At 39.9% G+C, this 17,211-nt stretch overlaps 1 protein-coding gene across 2 annotated transcripts; it reads left to right on the forward strand.

The window, feature by feature from the left end:
* The first annotated feature begins 740 nt into the window (after positions 1–740).
* appl1 (adaptor protein, phosphotyrosine interaction, PH domain and leucine zipper containing 1) lies at positions 741–16,449 on the forward strand. Of its 2 annotated transcripts, XM_004548798.3 has the most exons (23): positions 741–929; positions 2,325–2,423; positions 2,525–2,584; positions 4,635–4,706; positions 4,853–4,940; positions 5,203–5,244; positions 6,297–6,355; positions 7,071–7,217; positions 8,298–8,380; positions 8,474–8,635; positions 8,849–9,037; positions 9,147–9,189; positions 9,262–9,318; positions 9,737–9,828; positions 10,095–10,274; positions 10,601–10,653; positions 11,011–11,185; positions 11,370–11,406; positions 11,507–11,647; positions 11,732–11,782; positions 11,864–11,953; positions 12,530–12,665; positions 12,839–16,449. In XM_004548798.3, exons 1-23 carry the CDS (start codon positions 876–878, stop codon positions 12,844–12,846), a joined length of 2,118 nt encoding a protein of 705 aa, XP_004548855.2. In that variant the 5' UTR covers positions 741–875; the 3' UTR covers positions 12,847–16,449. The 2 variants fall into 2 exon arrangements, with proteins under 2 accessions (XP_004548855.2, XP_004548854.2); XM_004548797.3 differs by having other exon boundaries at positions 12,530–16,449.
* The last annotated feature ends 762 nt before the right edge of the window (positions 16,450–17,211 follow it).

Raw genomic sequence — 17,211 nt, forward strand, 5'->3', positions numbered from 1 at the left:
CCTGCAGGTGTTAAGATTTTCATTGGGGGTGAACAGGATGGACATGCTTAGGAATGAGTATTGTATGAGAGGGACAACGCAGAGTGTTTTGGAAACAAAGTTAGAGATGCAAGGCTAAGAGAGTTTTGATATGTGCAGCGGAGGGACAGTGGATATATTGGACAAAGGATGTTGAATACAGAGGTGCCAGGCTGGAGGAAAGGAGAAGGAGCACAGAGAAGATTCATGGATGTAGTTATGGAGGACCTGCAGAAGGTTGAAGATGTCCAGGATAGGATCAGATGGAGGCAGATGATCCACAGTAGCAACCGCTAAAAAAAAGCAGCTAAAAGAAGATTTATTATTCTGCTCATCATCATTATCATCATCATCATCATCATTTCTCAACAAACAATTATATTTGTAAACATGGTCATTTTATATGGTTTGTGGTAATAATTTTGGAAAGTTGAACATTTCAAAATTTAAATATCTGTTACAAAAATACTATTCGTAAAAAACGCGTTTTTAAAATATTGTACAAAATGTGGCGTCAGTAAATTTCTGAATAAGATTAAAAAATATTTCAACAGGAAACTCGCCGAAGTAGTTGCCATTACGGCTCTAACGTGTACGCGCTATCCCTGTATCACTGAACTGATGGTTAGAGCCAAAATGGCGAATATTCCTTTAAAAAATAAGCCAATCACATTGGCTTCATTTTCTTCTATCCAATCCAAAACCCCGTAGAGGGCGTGGCATGTGGAACCGGGAGGAGCTGTTTTGGGGTGTTGTGAATCCGTGTAGCCCAGAAATCCTGAGTGGGAGTTGTCGGACCGATTTGTTGTGTGTTTGTCTTGCGTTTCTCAGAGATTATCAACACGCCTGCAGCAGCTATGCCCGGGATAGAGAAGCTACCGATAGAGGAGACGCTGGAGGACAGCCCGCAGGTAACAGCTCTACTCCCCGAGGGCTTCAGCTAAAAGCTAATTCTAGCCACGTCTATAGCTAGGCTAACTGTCTTTGTAGACTGTTTGCCAACATCCATCGGAATGGTGCTAATCGCTAACGGCACAGCTAACCACAGCTTCTCAAGCGGGATACTTCAGCTATGCAGTGGGATCATAAACTGACTGCTTTATGGATCAGGTGATGGAAGCTTTCGCCAAGCTGCCAGATCCTAAAATGTCAGAGTTAGTGCTGGTTTGCACATAAATTAACGGTTAACCTGCAACTTCCGTAGCCACTAAGCTAATCATTCCTCCCTCTTCCCCAGTAATGGTTATCTGGTCAAACACCAGTGTTGTATTTCTGTTGGTGTCACACCGTGCCCAAAGCTTCAACCGCACTGCTGCAGATGGACAGAAAAACAACTCGAGCAGTGATGTTGTTTCCTGAAAATTTTAGGAATAACACCTGCTGTGACATCACGGATTGAGGTGTGGTCAAAGTGTATAAACTTACTTGGTTTGAAGCTGCACATACCCAGGATTTACTTACGTTAACTGTCAGAATAATCTGGGTATCAGCTCTCAAAGCACAGGGACATTCTTGCTGCTCTCAAGCACAAAAATCATTTGCAAGAGCGAAAAGAATTTGCATAACCGTTTTTTCAACCCTGAAAATGTAATGTGGCTATCTCATGTTTCTAAGAAATTATAAGAGCATTAAAATAAGGGAAACTAATTTTGACAAATGCCTGTACTCTGATGGACTGAAACTCAGACATATTCATAATACGAAGATAAAGTTTTGCATGACCTTATTAGATATGTTAAAGTTATAGAGTAGAAAAAAATCAGCTGACTCTATCAGGGTCGGGTGGGAACTTTTCAAGCTGGTATGACTCTGGAGTCTTTGCAAAATCTTTTAGTCTATATAACTAATGATTTATGCTTCATCCACTCCAGTCTCTTATTAACTCTCTCGGTGTACATTAGGCGTCAGCTCTGTTATATTTGTAATTTAACAGTGGGAGCTGGAGAGAAACCAGGTTACCGCAGCAGTAAAATCTGATTTACAGCAAGGTGAAATACATTCAGGATAATCACACAACAGGTTGCAACCATTCAGCTTTCAGGAAAACAGCCTGAGAGTGTGATTTATTTCTCACAGTGAGTAATGCCTTGAAAAAGACAGGGACCAGCAGGATGTTAAGACACACCTTGAGAGCAGCAGTAGTGCGTGCAGGTGTTTGATTTGCAGAAATGTATGCGGGTGAAGTTTTTGGCACTCGCATAGGAAATTTTCTGGGGGCAAGTAAGCTGAGTATGGTTTCACAAACGGATCATGTAGTTAAATCAGCTGCATGATGTTTGTTTGTTTTTGATGGTTTTTGTTTGCAGACACGGTCTCTGCTGGGAGTTTTTGAGGAGGACACTGCAGCCATCTCCAACTACTGCACACAACTGTATCAGGCCATGCAGAGGATTTATGATGCACAGGTACACACACATACACTCACTCACAAAAACACAAAATCAATAATGTGCTGCTGTTTGGATAGTGTGTGTCCAGCTCTTAGTGCTGCGGATTTGTCTTCCAGAATGAGCTGAGTGCTGCAACACACCTGACCTCCAGACTGCTGAAAGAATATGACAAACAGGTAGGAAATGCCATATTTGTCCCAACCACAGCACAAGTGTACACACTCAAACACTAGATTATTTTATTATTTTTATTATTATTACAAAGAAGTGCTGGACACTAAATATCTGAAAGCTTCACAAATGAATCACCCTTGAACCAACTGAGATCTCTCTGTGGACATTAAGCTTAGGATCAGGATTTTTTCATAGCCAGCCGGCAATATATAAATGACTAACTTTGTGTTGTGCATGGATTGTTTCACACATTCCCTTGGGGGAAGTTTGACTTGGCTGAGATACCTCACTATTAACTTCTAACTTGGCTAAACTTCATCAATCCTGTTTTATAATAATACATTTTATTTGTGAGCGCCTTTTTAAAACCCAAACTCACCATACAAAGCATAGAAGACAACTGGTAGTAAGGATAAAAATCAGCATTAGACAATAATTGGAGTTAGGGCTGTTCGATATAACGATATATATCGGATGACGATAAAAAAACGTCTATCGTTTCATTTCGTGGTGTCACAAAATAAACTGTTTAAGGCAATATTTTTTCATCGTTTTGATGGTCACTGTAGTGGCTATATTAATTTCTTAAAGTTCTCTCTTTCTCTTATATTTAATATAACCACACTACGGACGGACAAGCGCCTGTTTTTATGCGTTGTCGTTAGCAACAACGACGGTAACAGCATCGCGTGTCCGCTTGTTTATGTTCCACATAAACCTTTCACAATAAAGCTCAAGATCCTGTTGAGACTTTTCAAAATAAACTGAATCACGTGAAAGAGCAGATTATTTACGGATGAGAAGTAAAAAAGAGCCACCAGGTGCTAAAAAATAAACCTTAGACTCAAACGTTAGAACAGGCTTTTCCCCGCAGCACGCCGTGTAATAAATACTCACAAAGAAAACGGCGGCCTTTACAACTTATGTCTAAAAATGTATCGTTTCATGCATCGGTTAAAACACTCGACTCCAGCTACATGATGCGCAGCTGGAAACACTTCCCGCAAGACGAGCTGCCCGAGATTCACAGAATTTACAGAAAATGTTACATTTTTGTGATTTATATCGTTATCGGGACGATAGAATTCTTATTTCGGGATATGAGATTTTGGTCATATTGCACAGCCCTAATTGGAGTCACTTCTCTGGAGAATCGTTTGGGAGTTGAAAGAATTTGGACTGTTTTTAGTTCCCAGCGGTGCCTCACTATTTGACTGATTTTTGGAAATTAAGGAGGATTCATGCAATTCAAAATACTCCAGAAGCTGTCTGGCCCACTGCTACAGGCCATTCGATCCTTATACAACCGCTGCAAGAGCTTGGTCCGCATAGCCAGCAATAAGTCAGACTCATTCCTGGTGGGCGTTGGACTCTGCCAGGGCTACCCTTTGTCACTGATTCTTTTCATAATTTTTATGGACAGAATTTCTAGGTTGTAGGCAAGTGGCGAAAGGCTTCCACTTGGGCGGTCTCAGAATCTCGTCTCTTGAGTTGAGTTGAGTTTTCTAAAAGTTTTCTTAATTCTGCCATAGTTTCACTTGTGAGATTTCTTTTAAGCTACCCCCATTTCCCTAAGAATGCTCTGCTTTTTTGGAAGTCACTGTTCTGAAAAACATTTTTGGAGCCAGCTTTAAGTGGTCAATTGGGAGAACTGCAGGTTTTGGCACTGCTTGGTGTGGCTTCCCAGTCTTATCACACAAGCCACAGGCCTTGCTGTTATAACAGCCTATCTTCGTTATACCAATAGACCCTTAAAAAAGGGCAATAAAATACTAAATGTCAGCCTTGTAATACCATCCATTATACTTATCACCCTAACCGTAATACTGTAACAACGAGCCTCTTATCTGTTACTTCACACACATCTGCCTTTACCACACCTCTGTGAAATTTAGTCTGGCCATTCCTGTCTTCTAGAAACAGCTTTGGATCAGCATTATTCAGATTTTTTCTTTACCATAATAGAAAATATTAGCGGTTTTAATAACATCCAGAAATCTATGTGTTAATCTCAGCTGTGTAATGTTTCCTTATTGTTGCTGTTGTTTGCAGCGTTTTCCTCTCGGGGGTGATGATGAGGTGATGAGTTCTACTCTGCAACAGTTTGCAAAAGTCATAGATGAAGTGAGTTAGGTTTGCATGTTTTGATGTCCCAAACAGGCAAATTTGGTGCAAAATAAAAAGAATAAGAAAAACTTGTGTTATATTTGTGTTTGTTCATCTGATTCATGGTTAGGATTTTAACTTCCTCCTTCTCTTCCTCTTTCTAGCTCAGCTCCTGTCATGCTGTCTTGTCCACACAACTTGCTGATGCCATGATGTTCCCCATCACTCAGTTTAAAGAGCGAGACCTGAAGGGTAGAAAACACTTTAAGCTCTTTCACCCAGTTTTGAAACTGTTTTAGAGACGTTAATAATGTATAATGACAATTTTCAGTTTACTAGTTTGCCATCAACAGTGACACATAATGTAAATTATTTTCTGCATTGCTATGTTAGTTGTTTACTTTCAATATTAATATTTAATATTTATGGTAGTAGAATTAATCTGAAGCAGCAGCTCTTGCTACATAAACAGATGCACTTTGCTCTCTAATGTGAGTTTTTTTTGTCTCTCCAGAGATCCTTACTCTTAAAGAAGTCTTCCAAATAGCCAGTGATGGTAAGCTGTACCTCATAAACTACAGTCAGTGCACTTTATTGCCTACACATTACGCTTGCATTGCACCTCCAGTCATGAAAGCCCTTCCCATGAAGCCTCTGGCAGTTTTTGTGCTGATATTAATAACAAAGACGTTTGGGATCTCTGCAGAGTGATGGGGACTTTTACGTGCTCTACCTTTTAGCACATGCCGACCTCGCTCTGTAACTTTATGTGGTCTGCCACATTGTGACGAATTTGCTGTGGTTTAAACACTTCCTGTTTGTAATAATACCACTTACAGCTGATAATAGCATATCTAGGACGGAAGAAATTTCATAAATTGACTTGTTGCCAAGATGGCTCCTATTAAACTGCTATGCTCAAATGCAGTGAGCTCTTTAGAATGACCCATTCTTTCACGAATGTTTATAAAGACAGTTTGATTTTATACATCTGTGGAAATTGGACAGAAAATTCCTGAATTCAAACATTTAGAGGTGTGGTTCAGTACTTTTATACTACATATACTTTATGTCTAGATAAATCACACATGTGCAATATAAAGCCATCTGTTTCTGACCCGCGGTGTTTGAAAATTAGCGTAAGAGGCAGTATAATTCTTAGGCAGTCACTGTAGTGAGACTTTACTGCTGTTTAATTCAGGCAATGCAGCAGTTCATATCATACAGTTAACAAGACTTATATAAATGTTCATTTAACATTTAGTACTTTCATTTAACCTTTAACCATGTTTCCATTTGATCTTGGCAGCATGGCCCTCTGGAGGGGAAAAAAGTTGAACTCTGTATATCACAGTGCTTTCATCTCAGCTTTCATTTAAATCTTTTGTGATCTAGTAAATACTTAACTTTAGATCTTAAATTTTAGGCCCATATATAAAAGAAAAATTATTGAAATGGTAGAAATAGAAGCTAAATTACTTGCAATTGTGAAATTTAGTTTGTTTAGGTATTTTTACTGTGCATTTCAGGCAGTTTCAAGTTTTCTAACTATTAAGAGGGCAAGATATATTTTACTATTAAAAATCTTTTCTGTGTCTCTGTGTGCAGATCATGACGTGGCGATTAACAGATACAGTCGCTTATCCAAAAGGAGGGAGAACGACAAGGTAACAGCTTTTAGGTTTACCATTCATGACTTCATACCTCAAACTATACATTGACTTTCGTGGTAATGGTTTTATTTTACATGTCCGTAAATGGTAAATCATAGTCTGGAAAGTTTTCTATTTAACTGTAAAAACATCCACAGTTAGATGGATAGAAGCTTAGCAGCTTTGTTTAGATTGGTTGGCTGAGCTGATAAGAAGAAGCTGCTTTTATGATTTAAATACAGCTGCAGGAGTCTGTGGATAATTTTCATATTTTGCATGTTCAGCACACTCATTGTGCTTTGTCAAAAAGACATATTAGTATGAACTTGGAACTGAAAGACCTAAATGCTTCCTCTGTTTTCCCTCAAACTTCCAAATCACTGAAGTTTATTCATTAAATTAGTAATTTTTGGTCATACCAGCAAATCTGTCATTTTTGGTCTCTATTTTGGTTTCTATAAAAATAATTTTACAGAATCTGCTATATTTAAAAAAATAACAGCAAAAACTCCTCAGTAGTATTTTTTTAATTAAAGTTACAGGAAGTGATGACTGTGTGGAAATGCAGCTGCAATGATAGATGGGGTTGGGTTGTTTTAAAAAGTCTCTCATCAAGTTTCACATTCCTCAAAGCAGCAGCTTCCTAGATGATTATCAAGACCAAATGATATTATGCGAGTGGATAATGTTATCTGGCTTTTTACTGAAATAAGAGTCTCGTGTGTTGCAGTTACGGGCGGAGGTGGTGGAGGATGTCTACACCTCCCGCAAGAAACAACACCAGACAATGATGCACTACTTCTGCTCACTGAACACTCTGCAGTACAAGAAGAAGACAGCTCTGCTGGAGCCACTGCTGGGATACATGCAGGCACAGGTGTGCACGCCTTTACTGCAGAGTAATTCAGTTCACATATATAAACTTCAGGAAAATCAGGCTCAGGAAGGGGCAGCCATCTGCTGCAACCGGTTGGGGGTGATGAGAGAGAGATGGGACTAGTGCACCTCAAAAATCCAACATTAGGTCTTAACCAAACGTTAACTGGATTCCATATCTGACTCAGGTCCGAAATTCTTTTCCCCCACGAAAAGCCAGAACAGTGTGAAATACACATCAAATCTTTAACTTGGCAAAATGTTAATCCCCCTGCTTGATTCTGGGAATTTTGGAAACAGCTTTGAAATTCTTTGGTAATCCTGCAAAACAATTCTGACAGACATTTTAAGCCTGACTGCTGAACTTTTATGTGAAGAAATGAAGTTTGATTTCATTGAAGTTTTTGCACTATCAGTGCAGGCACACAGTTTCATGTCAGGTGATATTCACACACACATGCGCATTAGTGGTGACACATTGTAATCAGGCTTGAATAGGGGAGGACCTGTAGCAACAAAGGTCAAGTAGTCTAAGACACGTGGGAAGCATCCAAGAATAGTTTATAACAAGAAAGAAACTCGATGGAAAACGCTGTGAGCTCAGAGAAGGATATGAAGGAAAATTTAAAGAAAAGGAAAAGATTGTGGTGCTCTTAGAGTCAGACTTTTTAATCTGATGGTGGATGTTGTTGATGTGGGTCTTAAACTAAAATGCCCCAAATATGGACTAAAAGAAAGTGCATTTTACATGTGGTATAGGTACTCATTTTGTTTCCTTAACTTTCACGAAGAATGGTTCAGTGTATCCTTTGCTAAAGGAGGTAACAAAGGAAGCACTAAGGAGTGAGCTCTTATTGTGACGACCACACACACACTTCCAGGTAACTTCACTCAGTTAGGAATTCTGAAAACTGATGTCATCCACAGCCAGTGAATGAGGGCAAGAACAAACATGGTTTGCCTTTACTGCCAGAAGGGGGAGACAGAGTTTCTGCAAAGGAGATTTAATACCAAAACAGTGTGAAATCACATTTATTTGAAGTCAGCTCTGAAGTGACCAACCTGTTTTTGTTCTCCTCAGATCAGTTTCTTTAAGCTGGGGTCAGAAAATCTCACCCAGCAGTGGGAAGAGTTCCTGGGAACTATAGGAACCAGTGTCCAGAAGTAAGAACTCCTTCATCCCCAAACTGTTAATTAATTGTGGAGACAGGAAGATTTTAGCAATGAGTGACAATGAACATGTGAATGTATGTATAGTGTACGCCGGGAAATGGAGGAGGAGGTGGGGCAGATGCAACAGACCATCCAGGAGATGGAGAGGGCTTGTGACGCCCTTTATGCACCATGTGACCCCGACCCCGCCCACTCACCTGTGAGTCGCAACCTGACCAGGAAGCAGGGCTACCTGTACATCCGGAAGTAAGCCACAGGACGACTTCAGTGTTTTATTTCTTAGTGAGCTTTAATCCTGTTTCACCCACAGACCCAGAACAGTTTTTACATTGTGCATCTCTTATTGGGGTGACTGTAGCTCAGGAGGTAGAGGGGGTCATCTGCTAATTGGAAGGTTGGTGGTTTGATCCCTGACTGTAAACACTGTGAAATCCTTTTTGTGTCTTTGCTGTCTCACAGTAAGACTGGGCTAGTGTCATCATCCTGGGAGCGACAGTACTTCTTTACACAGGGTGGAAACCTGATGCAACAGGGCCGGGGAGAGGTGGCGGGCGGGCTGGTCACAGACCTTGACAACTCCTCCGTCATGGCAGTTGACTGTGATGACCGCCGATTCTGCTTTCAGGTCACTTCCTTTGATGGGAAAAAGTGAGAGGTCCTTTTTTATAGTTCTCTTCTCATATGTGCTCCGCCCCGCCCCTTTTTTTGTAATTCTTAGGTCAAAATAAAAATCATTTTCTTCTCTTTATTATGTCAGAGTGGTGACGCTGCAGGCGGAGAGCAGGAAGGAATGCGAGGAGGTAAAATACTCTAACTTTATGAAGCCTCCTTTGAGTTTGCTGCTGTTTTCTGATGTTGTCTCTCTCCACTAGTGGATCTCCACCATCAACAACATCTCAAGGAGGATCTACCTGAGTGAAAATGCAGAGGTTTGTGTCTGCTTCCTTCTTCTATCGACCTTCATGTTGCTTACCGTTCACTGTTGTATACCTTTGGCAGCTATTTTAGTTGTAGTCTAGCCAGGGAAGTATGTGTTGTAAAATATCAGCATCAATATTGTGAGATGGTGCAGAAGACCTTAAACTCTTTGCATGGGAAATTATAGATTTTCTGAGGAAACTACTTTGATTTGACTATTTGGCACAAGGTACTGGTAATGAAGATCTGATCTAATATCTGTCTTCCCACAAGGTTTTTGTAATTGTGCGACAGTACGCCAGTGCACAATTTCTAGACTTCAAGCAGGCTTCAGTAATAAATCACAGCAGCTTGGCACGTACAGAAGCAAAAACCTCTCTATTAGAAACCAGATGATCTCAGTAATTCCTAGTTACTTCTTGTTGGCAGGAGCTTGCAGCCAGAGTGAACCAATCCGCTCTTGAAGCCGTGACACCATCACCGTCCTTTCAGCAGAGACACGAGAGCATGAGACCAACCAGGTAGGAGTGTGTGTGGGTGAGTGGGTTGTCAAACTAGTTTGAGTTTTAGACTGGGTATTTCTACCTGTCCTCTCTGTTTGGGGGTTCCGATTTTTTCAAAATTAGGTTTAGGTGAGAGTAATGATTACCAACACCCTCACAACCTGCTGTCGGCTTCCATTATTTATTGAAGTAGGGCCGCAGGTGGTCCAGATTTCATTATGGAGCCCTGTCATCATCCTCTTTCTCTCCCTCTCTCGCTCTCTCTCTCTTTGTCTCCCATCCAGTAAGGGGCGAACGGGTCGAGCGAGCAGCATCAGCTCTGTGGGCTCCGAGCCATCGCCCGCTCTTTCTGTGCTCTCACTGGATGCACTGGTTGCCCCAGAAACACCCATCCAGTTTGACATAATTTCCCCCGTCAGTGAGGAGAACTCAGGACAAAGCAAAACAGCACCGCAGTCCAGCAGGTACGTGTCTGTCAGGGAAAATGATGAATCACTGTTTAAATTTCCAGCATGTGTTTCACAAACTAGCCGGCATCATAACGAGGCGATACCGCCTGACTGCGCAGCACCATCTGCTCAGATTTGAAGGTTCTGTGCTGCATGTGCTGCAGACAGTGCTTGTGAACATTAGAGTTCAAGCAGCTCTGCCTATATCTACTGTTTACATGGTCTGTGAAGCATGCAATGACAGAACAAAAAGCAAGCTAACTAAACTAATAATGTGAAGACAGATATATCTGAAGCTATGAAAATATGACTGTTTTGTGTGTTTATGTGCTTCTCTGCAGGAGAAGTAATCCATTTGGGGAGTCAGGAGAGAGCACAGCAGAAGACAGTGAAGGTACTCGTGTCTGTCTGTCTCGACTATTTTATCAATGTTTATTTATTTATTTACGTACGTCTTTATCTTCTAAATGACATTTATGACTATGCAGAGGTCATGTTAATGTTATAACTGGGATTCTGGATAATAACTCATGTAGAAAAAAGGTTTAAACTGCGTATTTATTTAGATTATAATGGGTTTTATTATTTCCATTATTATCCATAATTACAACCAGTTTAAAATAATTTAAAGTGATTTAATTATTAAAAAAGTACATTTAAACCACCAAAGAATCAGCTTTTACACAACTCGAGTGGAACCACAGCCATACATGAAGTATGTTTTGTTTTTTCTGGTTTTTGTGCTGCGTAGACTCGATCCTCCACCAGCTCTTTATCGTTCGCTTCCTGGGCTCCATGGAGGTGAAGACTGCCGAGTCAGTGGATGTCATCTCTGAGACCATGAGGCAGATCCTGGCTGCCAGAGCCATCCACAACATCTTCAGGATGACCGAGTCCCACCTGCTGGTCACCTGCGACTGCCTCAAGTAGGAACTGCAGTGATCATTATGAGCGTGTTGGATGAAGCCGATGTTTGTTGTGTGACTAACTTCTTTTTGCAAAGCAAGCATGAGCCACGGGAACCACATTCAAGAAAAGATAAAATAAAATGCCAGCTTGAAAAAAATTGCAATTATCCTCTTATATTAAAATAGGTCTTTTATTTTTCAGGCTAATTGATCCTCAGACACAAGTGACGCGACTCAGGGTACGGTGACCGCAGTTTCTCCAGTTTTGTCTTGTTTCTAAGATTTGAGTTGTGTCACTTTTGTCTTTGCTAACTGGCATCCTGCTGTGTCTCGCTGCAGTTCCCTCTCTCCACTGTGGTGCAGTGTTTGTCCCATCAGGACAACAAGAGGCTGTTTGGTTTTGTTCTGCAGTCGGCAAGCGGGCGGAGCGACAGCCGAGCCATGTGCTACATCTTTGAATCCAACAACGATGGAGAGAAGGTTGTGTGTCCGTTTATCTGTTTGGCTGGCGGTGTAACACATCCTTCTTACTGTCTGATCGTCTGTCTTCTTCATGCTTTTCAGATCTGTGACAGCATCGGTCTGGCCAAGCAGATCTCCTTGCACTCGGAGATGGTAAAGACTGTAACCGGGGGTCATTCATGTGTTGCTGTGGATGTTTACGCTTGTTTTCTTATTGTTGCTCTTGTGATGCAGGACCGTAAAGCGGTGGAGAAGAAAAAGGAGGAGGATAAGGCCAAAGAGAAACAGAAGGAGGAACTGAGCAAGCAAAGACAGATCGAGAAGGTGATTTTTTTTACCTTTCAACACAAACCTTGCACTATTCCCGTGTTATAACGAATGTGCAGAGTATGCCGAGCAGCCAGGGGGTGTTTTTAGTCTGTAATACAATGTAAACATGGCCTATGACCCCATCATCACCACTTTAATTGAATAGTCTGTGAGTTTGTTGGACTTTGGGGTTCATCACTTAAAGACATTTTTGCTTTGTCTGACTTAAATGAATGAAAACATTATGTTTTACACTGCTGTGCAAAAGTCTCAGCCACCATTTTTTTTCTTTTGTAGTTTGCATCCATGGAGCCAATTTTAACTCTTTACCCCTCGGTGTTACCCTTCAAGTGGTTCTTTTGTATTGGTCGTCAAACCACATAAATTTGTCATTAAGGGTACTGTGGCGGTTGTCAGATGTCATCTTTATAGTTCACTGTGCTTTTTTTGAAGGTCTTTCAAGTCTTTTTCCACACATTCTTAGTCCAGGTCTTACACTCGCCCCATTAAAAGCTCCATCTGCCACCAAATGCTGAAAACAACACCACGCGCAAGAAAAAGTTCACTCTTCTTCTCTTGACTGACTTTCAGGATCTGGAGGAGCAGAGCCGCTTGATCGCTGCATCAAGTCGCCCGGCCAACCCGCCTGGCTCTGACGGACAGTTCCTAGTGCTTAGCAACAGCCAGTCAGAGGACAGTGACGCTGGAGAGGAGGGGAAGAAGAAGGGTGAGTCTGAAGCTTAACGACACTCAGAGGATGCATGTTTTACCTCCCAGGCGAGTCCCAGCTGGTAAAATCGAGACCACAGCTCAGGAATCAGAGGAGGGGAACACCACTCGCCCACCTATCCGCCCGCCCGGACTGCCTGGAACTGAAAAACATGTGCTTCCTCTGTGCAGGACTCTGAAGCTTGTGATGGAGGCCTGTCACTCTAAAATGGAGGATATATCTAACGCACCCTCACTGTAAAAGGGAGGGAAGTAGGTGAGGAAACGCCTCATCCAGGACTCGTGTTTTATTCTGTGTTTAAAAAAACAAAAACAAACAAAGGAAAAAAAAATGCTGCTTTTATACCGGCTCCACTTTCAAGAAGAGACATGAATATAGATTAACCTCTAAGTTTCTGTTTTTATGTTTATTTTATAAGAAGAGCTAACAAAAATATGGAAGACGTAAAACAAAATGTGAGAAGAATATTGAACCTGGGTCTGTCGGTACCGGCTCTTGCATGAGTGCACTTTGAGAGGAAGTGATGGTTTTTTTTTACCCGTGATGAAGGTCCCAGAGGGCAACAGGACACCTCATCCACTTTCTCCATCAGTGTTGTTGATTTAAAAAAAAAGAAAAAAAGAAAAAAGAAAGAGGTCAGCTGATGATCTGAAACACAAACAGAAGATAGAAAGAGAGCCTGAGTCTTATTTTGAAAAGGTCATTTAAGGATTCCTTCCTTCCTTCCTTCCTTCCTTCCACTGGCTTCATTTCAGCACATCACAGTAGGTCTTCACTGATTAGTCAATTAATTGATAAATAGAAAATTAATTTTTAGTAACTGCTAACCAGCTGTTTTTCCAACACCGTGTTCAATTTATTAATATTGTTAGATGTTATTTAGCTGCAGAAAAATGTGGCTCGATTGTTCAGACACTGTTTAGACCAGGGGTGGAAAACGTATATTCTTTATAACGTTAAGTATATTTTTCTTTTTATGGAAACAGACATATGTAAACAACAGTTAGACCCTTAATGCTAATCAATTGACAGTAATGTTAATATAACTGTTAAGTAAAGTTTAAATCAACCCACTAAAGAGACATCTTACAGTCCACTGCAGCTCCATGTTTTTAATCTTGGACTTGAGTTGTGATTCACGGTTCAGAATCATCTTTATTTCTCTTATGCTGGACCTGGATTAAGCGTTTCACTGTAGCTATTGGTTTCTTTTTCTGGCATGCCTCACCTATAGATATATTCAAAGCTACACTTTAATGAGAATAATGGTCAGTTTTGGTCTGTTTTGGGGTTTTTTGGTGTATTTTTCCCACAAATATCACTTTAATCTTACTTAGTTACCTTGCATATTCCTCCTACAGTGGTTTAATCCTCCACTGACAGGGCCTGCCTCACTCTTTCAGAAACCATTAACAAAAGCCAGCTTTCTTCTGATTGGCTGCACTTTGGAAACAGAAAGTTTGAATAGCAGATAATAGATAATAATTATAATAGATTAACTTTAGAGATGCGGAACTCAAAACCTCCCGATTAAAAATTCAAATTTCGTAAGCCATCCAGTGGGCCGATTCAGCCCCTTAGATTATATGTTTGACACCCCTGGTATAGACCAAATGCAAAAATGAAAAATATTTGGCCTTAAGTGTGCTTGAGCTTTTACTGATAGTACCTGAAAGCAGCAGCTGAATGAAAGGTTCAAAGGGAAAAATTCATCCTGTAAGTTTTCAGACTTTCTTGTCTTTGCATGATTTGGTCTTTGCTCGCTGACAGTGAAGATTGCTGCTTTGAGCACCACAAAGTGAGTTCACATTAGTTACATTATAGTCAAGAAATGACGGATTATACACCAAAATGATCTATTTGATAAATGGCACTACAGGATAGAAGAAAAACGTGTACGTTTGACTTGACCACTGCCTTTAAAGATAAAAAGTCAGCATACGTTCAACTACCTGCACTCACTTTGTGCTTATATTTGATGGTTGAAAGTTTGAAGGATGGTGGGTTTTGTTTGATTTGTTTTGCTTTTTTAGTTTTTGTATTCAGACACCTTTGGATTTGACTCCCTGACATTAGAGACCTATGTTGTGATTGTTACCTGCTGAGAAAATTTAGACCACTTAAATTACACCTGTCGTTTTACTTATCATGAATACAACTTAACTTTTGTTCCTTTTGGTTCAAAGCTGAGCTCCAGATGGATCTAAGGTCCACTTCATCGACTTTCAGGTGCCAATATTAAAGGAAAAATCCACCTTTATTTTTATTTTCAAGTCTTGGTCTTGGACTAATTAAAGAAGCCACAAATTTCAGTTTACTTAAAGAGTCTGTAAGATTCTGTAAGGGTCTGTAGAACGAAGGTAAAAATTTTCATGGCTTCATTAAATATGAAGAAGTTATTTTAACTTAAAAAAAAATCAGCTGAGTGTGAGGAAGTCAGCTGGGAGCTAAGTTTACATGGTGACTCGTGATGATGTTAACATGGCCACATGAACTCATCGTACTGGTTACTAAAGGTATCTGCTTAAGATAGAGGAAGTGCTAAATCCACAGTCCTCAACAGCATGAATAAATTTGTTTTGTGCACTAAAAAGACTTCATCTTTGGAGGATGCCCATTTGAATCTTAACATGCCTCGTATTTGCTCGTGTTAAATATTGGAGTGTACTTTTGTACAGATTTTACAGCAAAAACACAACCAGTATGAACATAAATATGAAAATTTGATTTAAACCAGAAAAAAAAATTCTATTTAAAAAAGACTTGGAAAAATTCTGAATTTAGATTTTTTTTTTTTTCTTGGGTATTTATTAGTGAAGCCATAATCATGCCATAATCAGTCCAGTATTCCAGCATTTCAAGCTGTTCGTATGCAGTGTTTGTATGTGTGTGTTAGCGTGCTGTAAGGGTCGGAGCCCATGTAAATGAAAGCAGAGTTTGCATGACAGTAACACTTGTTAATGAGCTCTCGTACCAATTAACCGTGAAGATTTAAGGCCACGTCAGTGAGCCAAAGATGCTTTTCTCTCCTCTCTCGGGGCTGTTCCGGGTGTGAATTGCTGGTCTGACATTTGCAAAGTTGGAGGTCTGTTAAAATAAATAAATAAATAAAAGGGAGAAAAGCACAAATTTCCCTCAAGTTCCCTCAAACTGAAAGGAGAACATGGCTTTCTGTGTTCATAAAAGAAAAACACTAGACTTTAAGCTCCTCTGATACAGTGTTGAAAAACCAATAACCACCTGTGTGTCATAAAAAACAGACTCCATCTTCTTTCACATTGCCTGCTGAGTCCGTTTCTTCTAATGTCTTAATATTTACCAGGCATGCATACGTGGGTCGTTGTTTGGGGCCTTTTATGTTCATCGCACATTTATTCATTAACTTGCATTTCATTTCCAGAGTGATTCACGATGATTATTTGTGGGGGGTTTTAAGTTTCATGTTCTTCATGTAGGGATGAAAGAGGCCACAGACACACCTCTCCGTTTGTGGGAGGTTAAAGTAGTGGAGATGTTTCTAAAAAGCCGAAATCAACAGTTACTGAAGATGATTTTATTTTTATTTTAGTTTTTTGGGACACGTGGGGGTGAGATATTGCTTTCTTGTTTTTGCTGTAACCAAGTGAAAGGCTCGTGTTGACAGAGCTGCACTTTACAGACGAAGTAAACACGACAGGATCGCTGATGTTGAGCTGTAAATATGTTTCAGTGATTGATGTTCCCATGTCATGATTAAAAAAGGCTTTACGGTGATAATAAAGCACTAACTCCATCCGCCTGACTCAGTCTGCTCTTGTTTTTCACTTCAAGCAAAACTTCACCAGCAGCACGAGCTTCAGACAAACATAGAGTGAAAGGAACATTTAGACAAAGATTAAAAGGATTTGTCAGTTTTATTTATGTTTGTGCCGGCTATGACACAGTGGTGGTGCGGTGAGCTATACCGCTAGACCAAATGTATTTAATCTGTATTTTATTTGTGTAATGGCCAGCAGGGGGCAGCTGTTCTACAGGTCTATGAGCTGGCTTATTGGCAGTTTCCTGAAGAATTATGGGCTCAATAACTTCATTCAAGTCCTAGTTAATAAAACATGAAGCTCATTTAGTAAATTTTAGTCATTATATTGGTATACCTTTTTAACAAAACAAAACCATTATCTCTACGTAAGGTGGATCTGCAAATTGTTTTGCATTTTCATATGAAAAAATAGTTTTATACTAGTGATGATATTTAATGATGATAGTTTTCTGTCACATGATTTACATATTATTGTAGAAAATGATACTTTATGTAATACTGCAGTGTAAAAAAGCTTAATATATAAATAAAGCTACTTTTTTCCAATTTGGAAAAAAGTAGCTGTGTTAAATGAAAATATCACACTCTGAAATGGGTTGGAGCACAGTAAAATAAAATTATGTGAAATGCAAATTAAAATAAAAGAGCAGTGGAAAGTGGACAGATGATTTTTTTTTTTAATTCTTAATTAAAATGTCATATAATGATTGATAAAGGACAGAAGTATCTTTGTAAATAATAGGA

Source organism: Maylandia zebra, linkage group LG5, assembly GCF_041146795.1.
Source record: "Maylandia zebra isolate NMK-2024a linkage group LG5, Mzebra_GT3a, whole genome shotgun sequence".
In the NCBI taxonomy this organism is placed as follows: Eukaryota; Metazoa; Chordata; class Actinopteri; order Cichliformes; family Cichlidae; genus Maylandia; species Maylandia zebra.

What these genes read in the sequence shown, in the direction of transcription:
- appl1 (XM_004548797.3), top strand. Translation starts at nt 876, where the DNA reads ATGCCCGGGATAGAGAAGCTACCGATAGAGGAGACGCTGGAGGACAGC. An exon ending in ACAGCACCGCAGTCCAGCAG is followed by an intron (nt 10,275 to 10,600) that starts GTACGTGTCTGT and finishes GCTTCTCTGCAG; the next exon opens with GAGAAGTAATCCATTTGGGG. An exon ending in CACAAGTGACGCGACTCAGG is followed by an intron (nt 11,407 to 11,506) that starts GTACGGTGACCG and finishes GTCTCGCTGCAG; the next exon opens with TTCCCTCTCTCCACTGTGGT.